Here is a 24368-nt window from a genome sequence, read left to right on the forward strand (position 1 = left end):
TGGATTGTGTTGTTGTAGTTTCTCATTGACCTTAATCACAGGGTATGGTAATACTAAGAGACACCCGAAGGGACCTCCTGTGTTCCACACATACTCTTCCTTACCTCCATTGTGGAGTAGTAGACTGATTTCATCTTGATAGTCCGGGTCATTCACCCCAGCCAACATTGGAACTCCCTTCTTAGCCTGTTGACTTAGAGGTAGGAGGAGCCCAAAGTGTCCAGGTGGCAATCTTAACTTCCAGTTTAATGGAATCATTGTTGTGCCTTCTGGTGGCAGTATTCCTCCCTCTGGAACTACGACCTCTAGGCCAGTAGAAAGTAATGAACATGAAGCAAAAATTTTGTTAGTGGGTCATTAGGGGTGATGGTGAGTGGTGCTACTTCCACCCATTGATGAATGGACCCGTGAATCCTGGCTATGAGAGGAACAGTACCATATATTGGACACTGATTTAGAGTATATACAGCCTTCTGGAGAATTTTGCCCCAGCCCTGCAAAGTATTGTCACCTAGTTCGCATTGTACTTGTGACTTCAAAAGGCCATTTCACCGTTCTATCATTCCAACTGCTTCAGGATGTTGGGAAACATGGTAAGACGAGTGAATTCCATGAGCATGAGCCCACTGCTGCACTTCTGTAGCCATAAAGTGAGTGCCTTGGTCAGAGGCAATGCTGTGTGGAATACCATGACTGTGGATAAGGCATTCTGTGAGTCCACGGGTGGTAGTCTTTGCAGAATGGTTGCACACAGGATATGCAAACCCATATCCAGAATAAGTGTCTGTCCTAGGGAGGACAAACCACTGCCCTTTCCATGATGGAAGAGGTGCAATATAATCAACCTGCCACAAAGTAGCTTGCTGATCACCCAGAGGAATGGTGTCATATGGAGGGCTCAGTGTTGGTCTCTGCTGCTGGCAAATTGGGCACTCGGTGGTGGCCGCAGCCAAGTCAGCCTTGGTGAGTGGAAGTTCTTGTTGCAAAGCCCATGCATAACCTCCATCCTTGGCACCACGGCCACTTTGTTCATAGGCTCATTGGGCTATGACGGTGGTGGTTGGGGAAAGAGGCTGAGTGGCGTCCACAGAATGAATCATCCTATCCATTTGATTATTAAAATCCTCCTCTGCTGAGATCACCCTTTGGTGAGCACTCACATGAGATACAAATATCTTCTTAGTTTTAGACCACTCAGAGAGGTCCATCCACATACCGCTTCCTCAAATTTCTTTGTCACCAATTTTCCAATCATGCTTATTCCAAGTCCCTGACCATTTAACCAAATTATTGGCTACAGTTCATGAAACAGTAAAAAACCGCACATCTGGCCATTCCTCCTTCCAAGCAAAGTGCACAACCAGGTGCACTGCTCCAAGCTCTGCCCACTGGGAGAATTTCCCTTCACTGCTGTCCTTCAGGGATGTCCTAGAAAGGGGCTGCAGCTGTCCACTTTCGGGTGGTGCCTGCATATGCATATACAGAACCATCTGTGAACCAGGTCCTAGTCTTCTCTTCCTCTGTTAACTGATCATAAGAAACTCTCCATGAGGCTACTGGTGCAGGCTCGAGGAGAGAAGGCAGGGTGGCAGGCATATTTGAGCCATTTCTTCATGTAACTTACTTGTGCCCTCAGGACCTGCTCAAGCCCAATCTTGTATATACTACCACTTTCATTTGATGATGGAATGCTACTATGCATGCCCCACTCTATGGATAGATGGGTCACAAAGCACCCACTTCATGACAGGCAGTTCAGGTCGCATGGTGACTTGATGACCCAGAGTCAAACATTCAGTTTCCACCAAAGCCCGGTAACAGGCCAGGAGCTGTCTTTCAAAAGGAGAGTAGTTAACTGCAGAAGATGGCAGGGCCTTGCTCCAAAATCCTAGAGGCCTCCGCTGTGATTCACCTGTGGGGGCCTGTCAAAGGCTCCAAACAGCATCCTATCTGCCACTGACACTTTGAGCATGATTGGATCGGTAGGGTCATATGGCCCAAGTGGCAGAGCAGCTTGCACAGCAGCCTGGACCTATTTCAGAGCCTTCTCTTGTTCTGGACCCCACTCAAAAGTGCTAGCCTTTCAGGTCACTCAATAAATGGGCCAGAGTAACACACCCAAATGAGGAATGTGTTGCCTCCAAAATCCAAATAGGTCCACTAGGCATCGTGCCTCTTTCTTGGTTGTAGGAGGGGCCAAATGCAGCAACTTATCCTTCACCTTAGAAGGAATATCTCGACAGACCCCACACCACTGGACCTCTAGAAATTTTACTGAGGTAGAAGTTACCTGAATTTTAGTTGGATTTATTTCCCATCCCTTGGCATGCAAATGTCTCACCAATAAGTCCAGTGTGTTTGTACTTCTTGCTCACTGGATCTAATCAGCATAAAGTCATCAATGTAATGGACCAGTGTGATATTTTGTAGAGGGGAAATGTGATCAAGATCTCTGTGAACAAGATTATGGCATAAAGCTGGAGAGTAGGTATACCCCTGAGGTAAGACAGTGATGGTGTATTTCTGGCCTTGCCAGCTAAAGGCAAATTGCTTCATATGGTCCTTATGGACAAGAATGAAGAAAAAGGCATTTGCCAAATCAATGGCTGCATACCAGGTACCAGGAGATGTGTTAATTTGCTTAAGCAGTGAAACCACATCTGGTATAGCAGCTGCAGTTGGAGTCACCATTTGGCTAAGCTTACGATAATTTGCTGTCAGTCTCCAAGATTCATCTGTCTTCTGCACAGGCCAAATAAGAGAGTTGAATGGGGTTGTGGTGGGAATCACCACCCCTGCATCTTTTAAGTCCTTGATGGTAGCACTAATCTCTGCAATCTCTCCAGGGATGTGATGTTGTTTTTGATTTACAGCCCTCACCCTACCAGCCAAGGAACCAATGTGGGGATTCTGCCAGCTGCTAGGTATGTCTATGCCAATTATGCATTCATGTACTGGGGAGTTAACCATAGGTTGAGTCTGGGGACCCACTGGACCCACTGTAAGTCAGACCTGAGCTAAAACTCCATTAATTACCTGACCTCCATAAGCCCCTACTTTAACTGGAGAACCACAGTGACGTTTTGGGCCCCCTGGATCAATGTCAGCTCAGGGCCAGTGTCCAGTAGTCCCCCCAAAATCTAATCATTCCCCTTTCCCCAATGCAGTTACTTTGGTAAAAGGCCAGAAGTCTCCCTGGGGAAGGATGGGAGAAAGATTAACAGCATAAATTGTTGGTATTGTAGTTGGGTCTTTCCTCAAGGGGATTCAGCTTCCCCTTCATTCAAGGGGTTCTGGGTCCGTAAACTGGTTCAGGTCTGGAAATGGATTGAGGGGCTGTGATTCTATATTTTTACAATTCAAATTAGTCTTTTGTCCACTTGACCTCGAAGTTTTCTGCTCCTACAAATTAAGAAAGAATGCAGTACGCTTTCTATCAATTTCACTTCCAGGAACACCATGTTTAATTGGCCAAAGCCAGAGCTCTGCACAAGTCAGACTATTCTGATGGCTGCTTTGCCTTGCTCTCCATTACGGTAACTACACCCATCTTGCCTTTGATGGTTGAGTGCCCCCACTTGACTCCTGCCACCTCAGGATCCAATTATTTCCATTGCATTTAAACTTTTCTAATTTAGTTACTGCGGTTCCCAGTGTAAGATCTGGCATACAGAGAAGAGTAATCACAGAGCTCTTCAAGGATGCAGGTGTTCCCGTCACAAATCTGTTTCACAAACTACTGGTGAAGGGTCTGTCTTCTGGATCCTCCCAGCTGGGATGAGTGGGTCTAAAGTGATTAATCCAGTCTAGCATTCCAATCTTCCTAAGCCTTTAGATCCCTTCCTCTATAGTAAGCCAAGGGAGATCAGGCATTTCCAGCTTGCTCACAGTAGGCCATCTTTTGATCCATATTTCAGCTAACCAAGCAAATAAAACTATTAGAACGTTTATTAACTCCCCAAGGTGCAACATTAAATGCAGGATCCCTGCTTAGTGGGCCCATATCAATAAATTCAGCCTGATCCAACTTTATGTTCCTTCCACCATTATCCCACACCCTTAATATCCGTTCCCATGCCTGTTCTCCAGATTTCTGCTTATATAAATTAGAAAACACAAGCAGTTCTTTCGGAGTGTGTAGTGCACCTCCTTGTGTGTCACACTGTAAACCTCATCTCTAGGGTCTCGCCGGGACTTGAGTCTAGTTATAGGACTAGAAGCAAACAGCGGTGTTGCGGGTGGGTCCTGAGGACAATCAGCCTTGTCTTGCCTGGCAAGTGCCTCAAGGGAGGACATTACTGTTGCCTCAGGCAGTTCATGGTTAATCTCCTCAGACAAAGGTGGAAAGGCTGATGGCAGCATGGGTAGGGAGGGGATCTTGCCACCACTGGGGGTAAGGAGGCTGTTTTCTCTGGCAAAAAAAAGGATCATCACAATTTAGGGGCTCAGTGCCCGCAGCCTCATCAGGGTCCTCCCACGTGTCCTCATTCCAAATTGCAGGGTCCCACTCTTTTCTAATCAATGTCCTCACTTTAACAGTAGACACCTGGTGAGGCTGTGCATGCACATTTCATTGCAGGTCAGCCACTCGCATGACAAGAATTTGTGTCTGATTTTACACAATTTCAGCTGTTTCTCTATAAGAGATAAGAATCTCAGGGCAATCTTAGAAGATTTGAGGATCAGTATGTACTTCTGGAGCTGAGAGTTAGAATCCCTGAGTTCATCATTTTCTTTCATCATTTTGTCCAGTTAACTTAGGAGCAACCAACCAACATTATTATATTACTTGGTTCTCCACTTATGGTCAAAGGTATTATGTATAGTCACTAAACTCCTTGCCTCTCACAAGCAGTGAATCAGGAGTATCAAATGTGTTTATTTTGCATAACTCTCTAAACTGTTCACACCAAGGACTATCAATGTTCTCCATACTATTAGAAGTAGAGTCCTTAGCATTTTGGCGTCTAATCATATTAAGCAGCCAACCCCAGAAACCCCAAAACCAACTAAAGAACTCCATCCTTAATATTCTGTTTCTCTAGAACCACCCCACATCTGGTCCCAAAATCTGTAATAGGGTTCTCTAGAGGGACAGGACTAATAGGATATATGTATATATAAAAGGGAGTTTATTAAGGAGCATTACTGACTCACACAATCACAAAGTGAAGTCCCACAGTAGGCCCTGTGCAAGCTGAGGAGCAAGAAAACCAGTCTGAGTCGCAACACCTCAAATGTAGGGAAGCCAACATTGCAGCCTTCAGTCAGTGGCCAAAGGCCTGAGAGCCCCTGGCAAACCACTGGTGTAAGTCCCAGGGCCCAAATGCTGAAGAACTTGGAGTTTGACGATCGAGGGCAGGAAGCATCCAGCACAGGAGAATGGTGAAGGCTGGAATACTCAGGCAGTCTATTCCTTCCACGTTCTTCTGCCTGCTTTATTCTAGCCGAGCAGGCAGCTGGTTAGATTGTGCCTACCCAGACTGTGTGAGGCAGGGTCTGCCTCTCCCAGTCCACTGACTCAGATTTTAATAATCTCTTTTGGCAACCACCTCACAGACACACCCAGGAACAATACTTTGCATCCTTCACTCCAATCAAGTTGACACTCAATATTGATCATCACATCCTGTTTATCTGAAACTTTATACCCTTTGATGAATTATCCCCCATTTCTTTTCCCCCAAAGTCCCCCAGCCTCCGGTGACCATCACTCTTCTCTCGATTCTTTAGATTTCTATGATGATTAGTTATTCCTATTTCTTCTATAGTGTTCCTTAGACCAGGCTTAGGAGAGGACAATGGCTTGATCCAAAGTTAGTGTGGAGACTGAAGTGACTGAAGACAGAGTCAAAGATGGACAGTGAGGGAAGGGAAGACAGGGGAGAGGGGAAATGCAGATAAATTAGGCTTATGTGGTGCCTGAAATGCAGTTCCTGGCACAGAATAAGTACTCAATAAATATCTGTTGAATAGATTCTGTGGAATCAAACCATAGAGTTCCAGGAATGTAACTTCTGGGAAAGCAAGCAATTCTGACTAGAAAGGGGAAACTGCATTTCCAGGTAAGGCCAAGGATACTAAAATGGAGAGTGAGGGGTGGTGTAAGAGTCAAGGAGGTGAAGGAACTGCAAGCTAGAGCATTGGAGGTATCACTGGACCAGATTCTGCCACCAGCCTAGCCTCTGATTTTCTCTGGGGAAGAAGCAGCCTACTTGGAGACTGGCAAAGTAGGAGCTAGCAAGGAGGCTAGTAGCTGGAAGCTAATGTCTTCTGTGCCTGTAGGTGGATAGAGCTCAGAAGATACCCGGATGAAACAGATGGTCATTGGCTTGACTGTTTAGGAGCAGAGTTTCCTCAAGGCTGAGGGAACAATGAAACCCCTTTAGAGTTTGGAAATAACCAGCAAAGTAGAATTGGGGCCCCTCTGACCCCTAGGCAGGGAGAGGGAGACCTCTGATGCTCCCATATGCCCAGCCCCTCACTGTGGGCTTAGCCTAGTCCCTTTAGCTTATCCCCAGTCACTGGGGCTGCCACCTTTTCTTACCTTGCTACATCACTCCTTAGTGCTAAGTTCTATCAGTGGGAGGGTGGGGACCCAGGCCTGGAAAATGAAGTCAGAGCTTGCAACCTCCATGCACCACCCCTGCCTCAGTGCTAACATTCACACATGAGGCAAAGCGGCATCTTGGGAAAGGACACTGGCTGGGGCATCAGGAGTCTTGTGGGTTTAATTCTGGCTCTGCCACTGCCTCACTGTGTCAAGTCCCCTCCCTTCTCTGGGCTTTAGTTGCGACATCTGTACAAAAACTGTTCTGCTTACCTCACAGAATTGTTCTAAGAAGTAAATGAAATTATAGGTGTGCAAATAACTTGTAAGTAAATTGATATGTGCACACACGACAGTGGTTTAGTTAATGCTAACAGATATGTCCTGAGAAATCAGGGAACATGTTCTCCATATGCTCAGGAAGTCATTCCTGTGAGTGTAAGTGTCCCATTCTAAGAACTGAAACCTTCAAGTCTAAAAAACCAAGGTATTCATGGCTGTCTTCAGTCTAGTCTGCAACCTAGCTCCTGCTCAAATTCACTGAGCTGAAACCAAGCTTCCCTGCATTTTCCCACTTCTATGCTTTTGCTCATAGAGTTCCCTCCACTAATACCTTTTGCTTCCTCTCTGCTGATTAAAATTCTTTCCACCTTTCAAAGCAAAGATCAAATACCACCTTCTCCATCAGGCTTTCTGTCAAGTTAGCAGCTGAATGGGGATCTCTGGTTTCTGGAGTCCCATGGGCCATTTTACACTTTGGATGTAGTCCTTGGGGGCCATCTTTTTGAATAAAGCAAAATAATTTTCCCATTGCAGGAGAGAGTGCAGACTGATAGTGGCATGTACAAAGCAGAGCCAAGATCCAGGATAATGGCAATGTCAGGAAGGAAGAAAGGGAGGTGTCTTAGTCTGCTTGCATTGCTATAACAAAATACCTTAGACTGGGCAATTTAGAAACAACAGAAATTTATTTCTCTCAGTTTGGGGGGCTGGAAAGTCCAAGATCAAGGTGCCAGCAGATTTGGTGTCCAATGAGGGCCCACTTTCTAGTTTATTAACAGCATCTTGCTGTGTCCTCACATGGTGAAAGGAATGAGGGATGTCTTTGGGGCCTCTTTTGTAAGGTCACTAATCCCATTCATGAAACTGGAGCCTTCATGATTTAATCACTTCCCAAATGCCTCACCACCTAATACTGTCACACTGGGGATTAGGTTCCAACATATGAATTTGGGAAGTACAACATTAAGTTGATAGCAGGAGAGAAGAAATGAGGGAGAGAGGAAGGAAGAAAGGCAGAAAGGAAAGGGAGGTCAGGAGAGATAAAGGGGAGATAAGGGGCCTAGCTTACCTGAAGTAGTTAAGATTTGGCCTTCTGAAAGCTAGTGACTGTGCTGGGGGTAAGGGGGATTGAGGAAACTGAGCTTTCACCTGGAGTCAGTGCCAACAAGACACTAAAGGCCAAGAGGAAGATTTCACTCTAGGTGCAGTAATAGCATCTCTGCTTTCTTCTCATACTTCCTAGGCAAAATTGCCTTGGAAAAGTCATCATCAGAATTTGAGGTGATTCATTCCAACTCCTGGCCCATTTTTTGGATGGGAATGATGAGAACTGGGGAGGGGAAAAGATTAAGGCACCAGGACTTAAAATTGTCTCTTCTCACTAACAACACAGGCAACTGGAGAAAGAACAGCTAGAAGTACTTTGAAGAGCTGGACCATAAATAATAACATGGGCACTTACCTTAGTTGGGTTCTCAATTTCCCTCATCTGGGAAATTGAAGCTAAGAGTTTTGGCCCTTCATCTTTACCTAGAATTTTGTACATTCCTATAACCTCCTCAAGCACATGTACTTTGAAATGCCCAGAGTCTCCATGTGCCTTCTTGGGTCAACCAGAGTCTGTGTCCCAGATGCCATGGAGGAGGCCACCTTGGCCAGGCCCCATTCGAAGGGTGTACTTTCCTGGGGATCTATAGCAGATAGGGCTGCTGAGGTTGACTCAGTCCCCAAGGGCCCTAAGGGAATGGCAGGCAGGGCTAGGGGTGGGGTTTTGCATAAACTACCACTTAGGAGCCCAGATTGAAAGAAAGATAGAAGAGAGCTGAGGATGCCTACCCTGAAGCCCTCAGTTCTTTGGTTCTCATGTTCCTTGGAGAAAAACAGTTGTACTGTTTCCCAAAGTGCCTAAGAAAGAAAATCTGAAAGCTGGGTGGGGCGGGAGCATGGAGATAGAGGTCCAATTTTCTCATCTTCCTTCCTAAAGTCTCTCAGGCAGAAGTAGCTAGGGAGAGTGGGGAAGGTGAGAGAGGTGAGGGGCAAATCAGATTAAGACTCCGTGCTCTGCCTCCCTTTCCCAGTGATAGGGGAGCATGATGTAGGAGACCATCAAAGCAGCTCCCAGGAAGGGCTCTAAATATGTAAAGTGCTTCCTGGGGACAGATTATCTAGGCTCTCCTCCTCTACCCCTTAATCTTGTGTCCCTTTCACTGCTCATCCATGTCCTCACCCACAGTTGTACAGGAGAAATACAAAAAGGTCCTGTGGAGGGATTAAAATTTAGTAAAATGAATTTCCCTGGATTTAAGTGGATATCTGTGCTGGTCCAGGGTCTGTTTGCCTCCTTCCCCTGTTCTCCACATTATAGGGGGTCTGACCCCTACAGGCTGCATTTCCCGGGCTTCCAAGTCAACTACCTTCTGGCTGGGCTTAACCAATAGAAGGCATTGGTGGGAAGGCAGGGAAAATGGAGAAGCCAGGGTACTTAGCTTCTGCCTTCTTTGCCTTGAGTGGTGCCCCTGCTGTGTCTCCTCTGTGGTTCCTGCTATCAGCATACTTCCAATTCTGCTGTGTGATTCCAGCTCCTGGTTTAGGTCATACTACCTCCTCCCATGGTCCCTCCATTCTTCACCACCTCACCCTCACTCTGATTACAAGGGGGTTGACCCCTGTAAGCTGTGTTTCTCAGGTTCTAATATTAATTGACTTCTGGTTTCCTCAATGAGAGAGACTTCAGAGGCAGATTGAAGGGCAGGAATGAGGGAAAGAAGAGGCTACCTCTTCCCATCCTCTAGCTCAGGAGCGTTTCTCATCTGTGGCTCTAGCCCCTCTGGGCAGGCCTGCGATTTCACTTTCAATCAGATGACCCCTGTCCCTCCTCCCTTACCCCTGAAGCCTAGAAGTTATGCTGGCTTCCTGCACTTGCTAATCTCTAGGTTATCTGCTTGTCTTACTTGGATTCTCAGCCTATCACCTATGTAACCAATTTATTTTTCACATTAGATATTCTGTCATAAATATTTGATAGTTTGTTTACCCAGGTAGATCTTGAATATAAACTGGACTAGCGGAAATGCAGCCTATGATTCAAGGTGAGTGAATGGGAGGTTCCTCAGTCACTTGACTCAAAGTAATATGGGACTGGGGGACAGCCAATGAAAAGGTGTCTTGTAGTAGCCAGAGAATTGAAGGGAGGCACAGGGCTGGGCAAGCTGATGCTACCCTTCTACCCACTTGTATTATTCAGGACCTTGCTTCCAGGGCAACACAGCTCCCAAAACTCTCTAAAGGATCTTGGTGGGGAGGTATAGGCCATTGGGTTAGTTTCCTCTTTTGGTCTTACAGACTCCTGTACCTGTCAGATACCAGACCATTTGCTATCCTTCCCCATGGCCAATCATACCCCTTCCCTCAATAACGCCCACACCCCCATCCATGCCCACACACACCAGACACAGCAGACACTGGGACTTATTTTCCGGAGAATTTTATTGTGGAGGATAATACAGGAAAGCAGCTCCAGGTAAGTGGATGAGGCTGTAATGCCCTCCAGCTACCTGAGTCCCCAGGTGGTTTTTGGAGGCATCATAAGTTCCTGGGGAGACTGCAAGATTACAGTTGGTGTTTTAGATAGCTAATCAACATGGGAGGAATATCCAGCTGGTTGATGGCTTGTGGCTGGCCAGCCTGGCACAGGGCTCTGCGGATGACTAAACGGGCCTGTGATAGAAGTGACCGTGGAGTGGCTACAGCAAGAAGAAACAGGTCATGAGGAGCAATTATCAGCACAATTCTCCCACACAAGCCTACATTCACCTTCCCCTGGCTACTACAGCCCTGATGCTCTATCCTTTCCAGGGAATAAAACAGTCACTGGCAAAGCCAGAACCAGAAATTGGGCCAATGCTCCCCACCCCCACCCAACCTTATCTTACTGACCTTTCTCTAACATGTAATACATAACCTCTTCTCTACTGGGGCCCCAGGAGAGGGAGGAAGATGGAGTTTTCTCCAGTGCACCTCAGAGGATTGGCTTATACAGTGATTTGGGGCCCTGGGACCTCCAAGCCAGGTGGCCTATGAGGCTGGCCTGTTCACCACTCACCTCGGGCCTGTAGCAGCAATGCAATGCCTTTATCATCTTGTGAGGTCAGGTCAAGGGAAAGAGATGGAAGGTAGATATTAGCACCAAAATCGATTAACAGCTGGATGTATTCTGGCTCACAATTATGATGGAGGCAGATTTCAAGGAGGGTGCGGGGTCTTGGGACACGAGCCAATAGGCCCTGGTCAGTGCAGTTGTAGTCAGGGTCTGCCCCGTGGAGCAAAAGCAGGCGGAAACAGTCCAGGTGCCCGTAGACTGCGGCCAAATAGAGGGGGCCAGAACATGAAGCTATGTTTGATGCCCAGACTGGTAGTTTAGCTTTGACGTTGGCCTCTGCACCGTGGCCTAGGAGCTCCTGCAGGATAGCAACAGCACCATCACGGGCAGCTGTGAGCACGGGAGAACAGTTGTTGTAGATGCTACCACCAGGACAGGCACCAGCTTCCAAAAGCACACGTACACAGTCCAGATGGCCATGACTCACAGCAGTGAAAAGTGGCGTCTGTGCCTTGACATCCAAGCTGTCAACATCAGCACCATGGGCTAAGAGGACTTGCAAACAGCTCAAGTGGCCATAAGAAGCAGCCAAGCGCAAGGGTGTCCCAGGAACGCCCCAGCCACTCCTGCTGTTGATGAAACGTTTGTAACGCTCCTGGCGCAAAAGCTGGTCCAAGGTATAGGAGTCGTTGTCATACACTGCTTGATTGAGAGCCTGCTTCTCCTCTGTGTTGGTGTCCTCCTCCTCCTTGTCGGGCTGCAGGAGGGAGAAGATCTTGGTGATGTCCATGAGGTTCATCTTGGCTAATTGGAGAACTATTCTCATTATGAGCACAAGGAAATGCCAGATCTGTGGGTGACAAACAAGTGGGAGAGAATGAGGGTACCCATCAAAAGCCTGAACATGCACCCTCCTTGAAATCTCCCTCCATTTCACCATCAGGCTACTCATTCATGGGTCTCCTACTTCTCACTCTCAATCCCACTGTCTTATTTCAGGCCCCAAAGACACTGCCAAAACAGGTCAGGGCATTTTACAGTTTGATGCCTTTGCATACATTCTTCTGCCTGCCCCTCAAACTCCTACTTCTAGGAAACCTTCTCTAATCTCCTCTTCCTGCTCAGGGATTCTGGAGGATCACAACTAAACTTCAGCTATGAACTTTCACACCACATTTCTGCTTATCTATGTTCCATTAGTGTATAAACTCCAGGGCAAGGACCCTGTATTCATCTTGTATTCCTCTACCCCTAGTAGGGCTATATCATGGCTGGAAATTTGGTAGATGCATTTTCCTCAGTTCAGAATGTGTGGATTAGTAAGGTGGCTCTGGCCTGGCACTGGCTAGGCCAATAGAACCATACTTTGTGGTGTCAAGTTGTCATCCCTGAGCTTTCTGACATCAATCTTTTGGGGCAAGCCCTTAACTCCATTTTCAGATAGTTTAACTCTTCACAGCCCCTCATATATGACTAAAGCTCCCTCACCTGAGCCTTCTGTAACCTTCCTTCAGATGAAGGCCCCACATTTCAGGAACAGAAGTATTCAGGAAATTGGTATTGAATGATATTTACTGATTAAATGAAGAGGTGGCATTACAAAGAACATATTTCAAGTAAAATGAAGACAGATGGCAGGAAACAGTTGAGGTTCCCAGGGCAAGTTTCCTCTCTGATTACAACTAGATTCTCCCCTAGGACCAATTTAATCCAGGAGTCCCTTTGTCAACACTGCCTCCCCATTCCTCTGGCTTAAGCCTTTTTCCATCCTCTCTGTCTGACCCAGGCTAGAGCCTTTGACTCAACCTTCAACTCTTCTCTTCCCATAATCCTCAGGCCCTACAAAACCACTCATGGCTCAATGTCTGACTCAACCTAACCTCTGACCTTACCAGTGCTTCAGTGTCAAGGTCACCCACCTCAGTTTGTAATGTCATCAGGGTGAGCTGGCAGGTTTCTCAGAGCTTAAGTTCCCCTACTCTCCCATACCCTGCAGCCGAGGTCTCAGGGCCTCATACCTTCTTTTATTCATTGTCTACCCCCACCCCTCTTTGTTAGTCTGGGACCTCAGGTACCTAACTCACAGAAAGAAAATTATGAGGTGGGTGGGTAGGGTCACCCTAAACTTTAGGCCCCTCCCCACCCACCAGCATCAGCTCCATATATGGTCTTATTATTTATTCATTCTTGGGGTGCAATGGGAAGGACAGGATTTTGGAAATCCAGCAGACCCAGGTTTGCAGCTCAGCACTCTCAGTTCCTTGCTGAGTAATCTTGAGTAAGTCTCTTCCCTTCTTTGGGACTCAGTTTCCTCATCTATAAGGCAGAAATGAAAGTCCCTTTCTCATGAGGTTGTTAGGAGTAAGAGAGCTACTACATACTCTGCACCTTCAGCCTCCATCTTAGGAGACAAAACTTAGGAGAATAAACTTCTGTGGTCCTTTGTCCCACTCTAGCTATCTTTTCCTTCGTCTCTCCCTTCTTTACACCAAACATATCCAAAGAGTTTTCTACTATGTACTTCACCACCTTCCATTCACTTATCCATTCTCTGCAGTCTGGCTTCACCCACCCTCAAATATACATCAAGAAAGCTCTTCAAAACGTCATCTTTGTGGTTGAATCCAGTGGATGTCTTGAAGATCTTTTCTTCCCTGACTTTTCTGGAATATCTATCCCTACAGACCACTCTTCCCTATAAACTCCTCCATCAGCTTCCTTGCTATCACACTCTCCTGATTTTTCTCCCTTCCCATTCTCCCCTGAAATATTTATGTTCTCTTCTCCATCCTCTTCTCTCCAGTCACTCTCACCTTTATTCTGATTATTTTAAGCATCTCTATCCAAGCCCCCAGCTCTCTTTTTAGCTCCAGGCATGTATTCGCTGAGTTTCTTCAAGCACTTCAAAGACAGCAGTATCACATCACCACCACTACCACCATGACTAAACTTGATCCATATATCATTTCCTCACCATCTACCTGGTCAACCAAACCAAAACCCAAGACTTCTGTCAATCCTCTTGCCTCTTTATCCCACTCTCATAAAATCCCATCAAGTCCTGTGGATTTTACCTACTAAAGACCTCTTCAGACCATCTGTGCTCTTCAGGGACCATTCTCATTGACCATGCTTTATCTAGGCCCCCACTGCCTTTTGCCTCAGCAGTTATAGTGGTCTCATAGGTAGTTTCTCTTTTCAATATTTTCTCCACATTGTTGCTAAAGTGGTAATTTAAAAATACATATCTGATCTCTACTAATTCTCTGTTTTAAATACCTTAATGGCTCCCCTTTCTTTCCAGCTACAGCCCAAATACTTTAGCCCAGCTCAGAGGTCCTTCATGAACAAATCTTGGCCAATCTCTCCAGCCTCACTTCCTACTACTCCTTGACTTATATCCTGAGATCCAGTGAAAAGAGACAAGAAATGATGGCTCTCCATATACACCATGTTTCTTTCTGCCGCATGCAACTCCTTCTGCCAAGTTAATTCCTCCAGAGTCTGTGTTATAGCACTATAGCAGTCATCACACTGTATTGTAACTTCTATATGGGTCTTTGTTTGCCCCTAGTGCAGATAAAGAGGCCATATATGGTAGTGGCAAAACATGGGAGTTCTGCTTCTACCCCAGCTCTGGCATTTAGCAGCTGTGTGACCTAGGGCAGGTCACTTAATCTCTCTGTGCCCATTTCTTCATCTGTAAAGACAAAATAACAATAGTACCTGCCTTGGAGGGTTGTTAAGATTAAATGAGTTAGTATATAGTAAGTGCTTAGAATAGTGCCTGAAAGTAGTTCTCAGTAACTATTTTTACTGTGATGATGATTATTACTTATGTCTCCGTTTTCTAGAGCTATTGCTCCCTACTTAATGTTCTAGAACCTCAGAGCTGCAAGGGACCTTGTAGATCATCTAATTTAATTTTTTCAATTTAGAGATGGGGAAACCAAGGTTCAGAGCAGAGCAGGGACTTTAGTAAGGTCACATGGTTGTTATTGTTAGTTGTCTCATTAACAAGAACTCAGAACACACTTATAATCCTGTGCTTTTCAAAGCAATTTCATGTAACAAAATAGGTAATTATCCCCATTTTTTGGATGGAGGAAACTGAGCCCAGAGAGGGTAAGGGGTTTGCCATATGCCTTACATCAAGGCAAAAGCAGAGTCAGAAATAGAATCCAGGTTTCTCTACTCCTCCTCCTGTTCTTTCTATTACAAGATGAAACACAAACACATACCCCCCTCCCTTGACTCCAGCAGAGTCACATTGCAGCTCCCAGGATCTTCAGCTTTTGAGTGTCATACCAAGAGCCCACAGCAGAGCTCATATAATGAGCCTCCAGAGGGAGACCAAGCCATGCTCTCCAGCTGACTGTGGCACTGGAGTGAATTCTGCCTCCATTAGATAAGGACAAGGAAATCCAGCTAGCCTGTTGTCTAACCTCACTTTGCTGTAGTTTATTAATCAAAGTTACTATGTGCCTGTTATGTGCACGTAGCTCCTTCCTGATCCTAAACATGTAGGAGTTTTTTAAACCTTTTTTTGTGATATTGGTTCCTGTGACAAACTAGCGAAGTCTGTAAACACCTTTCAGAATGGTTTTTACTACATAAAACACATAAAATTAAAGAAAACCAATTATATTAAAATGTGACTGTCAAAATATTTTTAAATGCATGATATAGTAAGAGATGTCCTTTAGTAACACATTAAATAAAAAAGTCTAGTAATAATTTCTAAGTGGTAATAAATGACATTTCAAGATCTCTGCCACAACTGTAATATGATATGAAATATCTGTGGTTTCTTCTGGTAACCAAATTACATGAACTGGTTATGCTATTGCCATTTGATACCTGCATTCATCCTTGAAGGAAATAGTAAATTTTAGTTAGAGGTTAGGGGGAAAAAAGATAATTGTCTACTCATCCAAGATTCTGGACCCCTTGAATTCTATCTAAGGCTCTCTTGGTGTCTGTGAATCCAGGTTAAGTACTCCTACAGGAAAGTGGTTGGTTTCCGTGCACCCTAGAGCATTCCTTCAGGCATTAGTAGAACATTTTTAAGCCTCATCTTCCTTCTCCCACCCTTAGGAGTTCTGCCCTTATGCCCTTAAACCCACTCTAAGGCACCCATACACACAGACTAGCCAACACCACACAGGGACACAAAGACAAATCTCCACACTTCCTGTAGTGTATAATCGCAATTGCTCTCAAGAAGCAGGTCTGTTTAGACCCGAGGTCCTAGGCAGACATATTCTCTTGGGACACACAAGGCAGGGAGCTGGCATTATATCCCTCCTCCCTCCTCCTGGTGGGTTGCCCTAACGACCTTCCAAGCGCCTCCCCCAACTCCCACCAAGTCCCAGACCGAGCGGAAACAGCCTACAACGGGTAGTGGGTGATCACAGGTCTGCGGGCCCGCAGTGGTCACTCTTCACAAACCGGTCCTAGGCTCCAGGTACTCACCGGGCTTCAGCCTGTGGCCGTGCTGCCTGGGGTCGCTGCCCCTGCCCCTCTGTGAAACATTGGGGCCCTGGTGTCCCCTCCTTAGGGAGCCCCTACGGCCCCAACCTGGAGCAGCTGGGGCTCTCAGTTCCCACTGTTAACAATGCCACTGAAAGACTAGGAGTCAGCCCCTAGTCTTGGTCCAAGGGGCTAATTTTAGGCTACCCTCCACCCCCTCTTCCCAGGCCGTGTTATCTTACCAGTGCCATTCTGGGAGCGATTTCAGTAAGAGGAGGGGCTCTCCCACGGGGAAGTCCTGGAAGGACTGACTGACAGATAGACAGGTGCCTGGCGAGGCTAGGGTTCCTGCTCCCAGCCTATCCTCCTATATCCCTCCCTGCCACTCAAATGGGAGCCAGGGTGAGGCTCCTGAGCTGTGGGTGTTCCTACACCTCCATCAGGGGGCACTGAGAAGGCCCAGCCTCAGCCTAGCACACTTTTTTTTTCTTTTTTTTTTAAATTATACTTTAAGTTTTAGGGTACATGTGCACAACGTGCAGGTTAGTTACATATGTATACATGTGCCATGTTGGTGTGCTGCACCCAGTAACTCGTCATTTAACATTAGGTGTATCTCCTAATGCTATCCCTCCCACCTCCCCCCACCCCACAACAGGCCCTGGTGTGTGATGTTCCCCTTCCTGTGTCCATGTGTTCTCATTGTTCAACTCCCACCTATGAGTGAGAACATGCGGTGTTTGGATTTTTATCCTTGCGATAGTTTGCTGAGAATGATGGTTTCCAGCTTCATCCATGTCCCTACAAAGGACATGAACTCATCCTTTTTTATGGCTGCATAGTATTCCATGGTGTATATGTGCCACATTTTCTTAATCCAGTCTATCGTTGTTGGACATTTGGCTTGGTTCCAAGTCTTTGCTATTGTGAATAGTGCCACAATAAACATATGTGTGCATGTGTCTTTAAAGCAGCATGATTTATAATCCTTTGGGTATATACCCAGTAATGAGATTGCTGGGTCAAATGGTATTTCTAGTTCTAGATCCCTGAGGAATCTCTTTTCTCTCTTCTGAACTGAGCCTCTCTGCATATCCTCCAACTCATTGCCCTTCCTCTTCCCCCACTGCTCAGAGTGAGGAGGAGGGTAGGAAGGAGAAGCCTCCATAACAGAATGTGTTCTCACTCAGCTTTTCTAAAGCTTAAGAAGGCCTTGGTCATTTATAAAGACCTTCCCAGTCCACTGACCCACCAGGCTTAGCCTGAAGAAAATGCCCACAACCTCCCACTCTCCTCACCCTAAAGCATCACCATTAGTTTAATGTGTCCAGCACTGGGAACTTTGTCAAAAACTCAGCTCTCACTTTTTCTGCCCCAAAACAGCCCTCTAAGGATCTCAACCCAGACATTATATCCTCCATGTCACCTTGTTTCAGGGAAAACAGCCCCAGCTCCTTCATCTATTTCTTTCAATCTGGTATCTATTTAGTTCCCTCCCCAGTCTTGTCTACCTCACTCATGAAGTGGTCAAGCAACCTGCTTGCACATTGATAGTGCCAGGGAACTCACAGAAGACCAGATAACTCCTCTGGAAAATGTCGGAATGTCCTAGTGTGATCAGTGACTCTGAAGATCAGAAACATCAAAAAGCATACAGTTTCAGCTTAGCTTGAGCCAGGGGACTTTGTCTGAGGCCTCATGCAAGCCCAATTAGCAGTCAACAAATAAGCTATTATGATGCTAAAGATGACAGAGTAAGGTGTTATTCTTGAAAAAAAGATTTGCAGGATTTTTTAATGTAAGTTTTTGTTGAGATAATTGTAATTCACATGTGGTTGTGGAATTAATACAGATTCCAAGTACACTTTACTGGGTTTCTCCCAATGCTAACATCTTGCAATACTATAGTACAATATCTCAAGTATGACATTGGCATTGATACAATCCACTTATCTTATTTAAATCTTCCCAGGTTTACTTCTTGTACTTTTTTGTGTCTGTGCATACATTTAATTCTATACAATTTTATTACATGTAGCTTGTGTATACCACCTTAGACAATATACAGAATAGTTCTATCCCAATCAGGATATTTCACATTGCCTTTTATAGCCATATCTACTTCCTTCCTACTTCCTTTCCATTCTTCCCACCTTGGTACCTAACCCCTGGAAACCTCTAATCTGTTCTTCATATCTGTAATTTCAAAATTATATGAATGAAACCATACATTACATAAACATTTGGAATTAGGTTTTTCACTCAGCATGTCCTTGAAATTAATTCAAGTTGCTGTATGTATCAAGTTTGTTTATTTTTATTGCTAAATGTGATTTATAGTAGGTATGTAGCATAATTTGTTTGATTATTGACCGATTGAAGGACATGTGAGTTCTATCTACTATTTGTCTACTATGAATAAAGCTGCTATGAACATCTGTGTACAGGTCTTTATCATTGTAGTTTTATAGTAGAGTAGAGTGACTCCTTCGGCTTTACTATTTCATTTCAAGATTGTTTTAGCTATTTTAGTATCTGCATCTCTTTATATAAATTTTAGAATAAGCTTGTCTATGCCTACAAAAAAACCTCTTTGAGATTTTGATAGAAATTGTGTTAAATCTATATATCAGTTTGGGGAGAATTGAGTGCTTTGTTATACTGAGTCTTCCAGTGTATGCACATGATATGTTTTTACATTTGTTTAGGTCTTCTTTGATTTCTTTTATCAGCATTTCAGACTTTTCAGCATATGGATTGTATGTTTTGTTAAGAATATACCTAAATATTTCAATTTCTGTGGTGCAAATGTAAATGGCATTGGATTTTGATTCGGGTTTCCATGTATTTGGTTCTTCTTGTTCCATATGTTTGTTTCTTCTTAGAAATGCAATTGGTTCACATGCACATGTATGTTTATTGCAGCACTATTTGCAATAGCAAAGACATGGAACCAACACAGATGCCCATTAATGATAGACTGGATAAAGAAAATGTGGTACATATACACTATGGAATACTATGCAGCCATAAAAAAGAGTGAGATCATGTCCTTTGCAGGGACATGGATGAAGCTGGAAGCCAAATCCTCAGCAAACTAACACAGGAGCAGAAAACCATATACTGCAGGTTCTCACTCATAAGTGGGAGTTGAACAGTGAGAACATATGGACATGGGGAGGGGAACGACACACACCGGGGCCTGCTGGGAGGTGGGGTGCCAGGGGAGGGAGAGCATGAGGACAAATATCTAATGCTTGTGGGGCTTCAAACCTAAGATAATGGGTTGATAGGTGCAGCAAACCATCATGGTACATGTAACAAACCTGCATGTTCTGCACATGTATCCTGGAACTTAAAGTAAAATTAAATTAAATTTTAAAAAAAGAAATGTGTTTTTTTTGTGTGTTGATCTTGTATACTAACTGAACTCCTTAGTCACAGGAAAGATTTTGTAGTTGTTGATTGTTTACTTTTGTTTTTGTTTTTTGGTAAGTTTGTTGGGATTTTCTACATAGTCAATCATGCCATCTGCAAATGAGGGCAATTTTATTTTTCCTTTTCCAATCTGTATGCCTTATTTGTTTTCTTTGCCTTAATACAATAGCCAGAACATCCAGGACTATGTTGAATAAGAGTTGTGAGAGTGCACATGTTTGCCTTTTCCCAGTCTTAGAGAACTAGCATTCAGTCGTTCACAATTAGGTATGATGTTAATTGTACATGTTTCAAAGATGCCCTTTATCAAGCTTATAAAATTCTCTTCATAGTTTTCTGAGTTTATCAGGAATGAATGTTAAATTTTGTTAAATGTTTTTTTTTTCTCCATCAGCTGATGTGATCATTTCATTTTTCTTTCTTTAATCTGTTGACTGGTGAATTATGTTTGTTAGTTTCAGATGTTGAACCAGACTTGCATTCTTGGAATGATACACATTTGGTAATGGCGTGTAACTCTTTTTTATGCATCGTGGGATTCGGTTTGCTAATACTTTTGGTGAGGAATTTTGCATCTGACTTGATGAGAAATATTGGTTTGTAGTTTTCTTTTTTTGTTCTGTCTTCGGTTTTAGTATCAGAGTAATAATGACCTCACAAAATGAGTTGGGAAATGTTCTCTCCTTTTCTATTTCTGGAATAAACTGTGTAAAATTGGTGTTAATTCTTCTTTACATTTTTGGTAGAATTGTCCAGTGAAACTGCCTGGACCCAGAGATTTCTTTTTCCGAAACCTTTAAATAATAAACTGCATGTCTTTAATGGGTATAGGATTATTCATATAACCTATTTCACCTCTTTTAAAGTTTTGATAGTTTGTGGTTTTTGAAAAAATGGTCCATTTTTTCTAAGTTGTTGAATTTATGACGGTAAAGTTATTCCTAGTATTCTTATTTGTAATTATTTTATTATGGTTATTATATATATATACACACACACACATATATTACCAATTTAACCATTTATAAGTGTAAAATTCAGTGACACTAACTACATTCACGGTGTTGTGCAAATACCATCATTATCCATTTCCAGAGTTTTTTTTCTAATCATCTAAACAGAAACTTTGTACCCATTAAATAAAAATTCCCCATTCTCCCCTCCTTTCAGCATCTTATAACTTTCTGTCTCTACAGATTTGCCTATTCTAGGTACTTCATGTGAGTGGAATAATACAATACTTTGGTTGTGTGTGTGTGTGTGTGTGTGTGTGTCTGTGTGTAGCTTATTTCACATAGAATAATGCTTGCAAGGTTCGTCCATGCTGCAGCATATATCAGAACTTCATTCATTTTTAAGGCTGAATAGCGTCCCATTTTATGTATGTACCATATTTTGTTTATCCATTAATCCTTTGATGGACGCTCAGATTGTTTTTTCTTTTGGGCTGTTATGAATGCTACTATGAACATTCACATGTAAGTTTTTGTATGAACTTGTCTTCATACATTTCTCTTGTGTGTATACCTAGGAGTAGAACTGCAGGGTTATATAGTAGCTCTGTAATTTTTTGAGGAAAAGAGACACACTGTTTTTCCATTACAGGTGCACCATTTTATATTCCCACCAGCAATGTATGAGAGTTCCAATTTCTTCATATCCTAGCCAATATTTGTCATTTTCCTTGTTTTTGATTATAGCCATCCCAGTAGGTGTGAGGTGGTATCTTGTGGTTTTGGTTTTCCTTTCTGTAATTACTAATGATGTTGGCCTCTTTCGATGTGCTTATTGGTCATTTATACATCTTCTTTGGAAATATGTCTATTCAAGTACTTTGCCTTTTTTTAAATTTTAGAACATACTCATGTTTATTAGCTGGTTTATACTTGAGAAAGCAAAGGTAGGTGCACAAAGAGCTGTTTGACAAAGTCTCAGATATCGAAAAATAATAATATTCTGTCTGCCCGACTCAGAGGGCACTTACATCCACTTCTAGGTGACTGTCCTCTGGAATGCAACCATATGGTTTATGACATTGCACTGCTGTTTTATTGCACACAGAGTGCAGGCCTGTGTGCATCTAGTATCAAAGAAGTGGTCCATTAAACACTAAAAGCACTAGTTCTAAATGTCAAATTTGAATGTTAGTAACTACCAAATACTAATTACATAATAGAATGGTCAGAAAAACAACAAGCTTTGAATACTTTGTAAACTACAGGCTCTTATAAAATATAGGCTCTTATGAGCTGCTTCCAACTTATTTCCTTCCTTTGCCAAAGCCTGTGCATTCATGCCAAATCAAGTACCTATAACACAACACTTATTGTGGTAAAAACAGATAACATAAAATTTACCATTTCAACCATTTTAAAGTATACAGTTCAGTAGTGTTAAGTATATTTACATGTTTGTGCAACAGATCTCCAGAACTTTTTCCCACTTGCAAAATTGAAACTCTATATTCATTAAACAACTCTCCAACTCCCCTTTCCCCCAACCCCCAGAAAGCACTATTTTATTTTTTATTTCTATGAATTTGACTACTGCAAATATGTAATATAAGTGCAACCATGTGATATTTGTCTTTTCGTGACTGACTTATTTCACTTAGCAGATGTCCTCAAGGTTCATCAAAGTTTTCATTAGTAGTATGTATTAGTCCGTTCTCACATTGCTATAAAGAACTACGTGAGACTGGGTAATTTATAAAGAAAAAAGGTTTAATTGGCTCACAGTTCCACAGACTGTACAGGAAGCATGGCTGGGGAGGCCTCAGGAAGCTTACAATCATGCCAGAAGGCAAAGAGGAAGGAGTCACACCTTACATGTCCAGAGCAGCAGGAAGAGAACAAAGGGGTAGGTGGTACACACTTTTAAACAAGATCTCATGAGAACTCACTCACTATCATGGGAACAGAAAAAGGGAAATCTGCCCCATGATCCAATCACTTCCCACTAGGCCCCTCCTCCAACACTGGTGTATTAGTCAGGGTTATCTAGAGGGACAGAAGTAATTGAATATATATTCATATATGTATATATATATAGAGAGAGAATATATATAGAGAGAACATACATATATATAGAACATATATATACACACACACATATATATGGAGAGAGAGAGAGATTATTATTAAGTATTAACTCACACAATCACAAGATTCACACAATAGGCTGTCTGCAGGTTAAGGAGCAAGGAGAGCCAGTCGGAGTTCTCAAAACTGAAGAACTTGGAGTCTGATGTTTGAGGGCAGAAAGCATCCAGCTTGGGAGGAAGATGTAGGCTGAGAAGCTAGGCCAGTTTCACATTTTCATGTTTTTCTGCCTGTTTCATATTTGCTGGCAGCTGATTAGATTGTGTCCACCAGATTAAGGGTAAGTCTGCCTGCCCCAGCCCACTGACTCAAATGTTAATCTCCTTTGTCAATACCCTCATACACACACCCAGGATCAATATTTTGAGTCCTTCAACCCAATCAAGTTGACACTCAGTATTAACCATCACAACTGGAGATTACAATTCAACATAAGATTTGGGTGACAATAATCCAAACCATATCATAGTATGTTACAGAATTTTCTTCCTTTTTAAAGCTGAGTAATATTCCATTGTATGTACATATCACATTTTGTTCATTCATCCATCACTGGATGCTTGGGTTGCTCCCACCTTTGGCTTTCATTAATAATGATGCTACAAACATTGGTCTACAAGCATCTATTTGAGTTCCTGCTTTCATTCAATTCTCTTTGGTATATACCCAGAAGTGGGATTGCTGGATCATGTGGAAGCCCTATTTTTAAGTTTTTAGGAACTGCCATATTGTCTTCTATATCGGCTGCACCATTTTAAAATCACATCAACAATGCACAAGGGTTCAGATTTCTCTACATCTTCACCAACATTTGTTATATTCTGATTTTTATTTTATAGTAGCCATTCTAATGGGTGTAAGATAATATCTCATTGTGGTTTTGATCTGTATTTCCCTAATGATTAATGATATTGAGCATTTTTCATGTGCTTTTTTGTCATTTTTATATTACCTTTGGAGAAATGTCTATTCAAGTTCTTTGCACATTTTAAATTTATTATTTGGTTTGTTTCATTGTTGTTTTGTTGTAGGAGTTCTTTATTATTCTGGGTATTAACCCTTTATCAGATATACAATTTGTAAATGTTTTCTACCATTCCATAAGTTGCTTTTTCACTCTGTTGATATTAATTTATGATGCACAAAAGTTTTTAAGTTTGATGTATTACCATTTGTCTATTTTTGCTTCTGTTGCCTGTGCATTTCATGTCGTAGCCATGAAATCACTTCCAAATCCCATGTCACAAAGATTTGGCCTATGTTTTCTTCTAAGAGTTTTATATTTTGGGGTCTTACATTTAGGTCTTTAATCCATTTTGAGTTATTTTTTGTATATGATATAAGATAAGGTTTCTTTTGTATGTGAATGTCTATCGGGGAAACCAGCCCCCAATATTTCATCGTAGGTTCTTTTCTATTTTCCCTA

The 24368-nt window shown here is 43.1% G+C and overlaps 1 protein-coding gene across 2 annotated transcripts in view; it reads right to left on the minus strand.

Annotated features, from left to right (window-relative positions):
* Positions 1-10320: 10320 nt before the first annotated feature.
* LOC129475244 (ankyrin repeat and SOCS box protein 12) overlaps positions 10321-24368 on the minus strand; it is a 165703-nt gene continuing 151655 nt past the window's right edge. Inside the window, exons 1-3 of one of the 2 annotated variants that reach the window (XM_055267403.2) lie at positions 12851-12917; positions 10935-11781; positions 10321-10575 (exon numbers count right to left, since the gene is read on the minus strand). In XM_055267403.2, the coding sequence (XP_055123378.1) occupies positions 10442-10575; positions 10935-11781; positions 12851-12868 (999 nt within the window). In that variant the 5' untranslated portion in view covers positions 12869-12917 and the 3' untranslated portion in view covers positions 10321-10441. Of the gene's footprint in view, positions 10576-10934; positions 11782-12850; positions 12918-24368 lie in introns of those variants that run through there. The other variant, XM_063635295.1, reaches the window with a different exon arrangement.

Source organism: Symphalangus syndactylus, chromosome X (genome assembly GCF_028878055.3).
Source record: "Symphalangus syndactylus isolate Jambi chromosome X, NHGRI_mSymSyn1-v2.1_pri, whole genome shotgun sequence".
NCBI classification, from domain to species: domain Eukaryota; kingdom Metazoa; phylum Chordata; class Mammalia; order Primates; family Hylobatidae; genus Symphalangus; species Symphalangus syndactylus.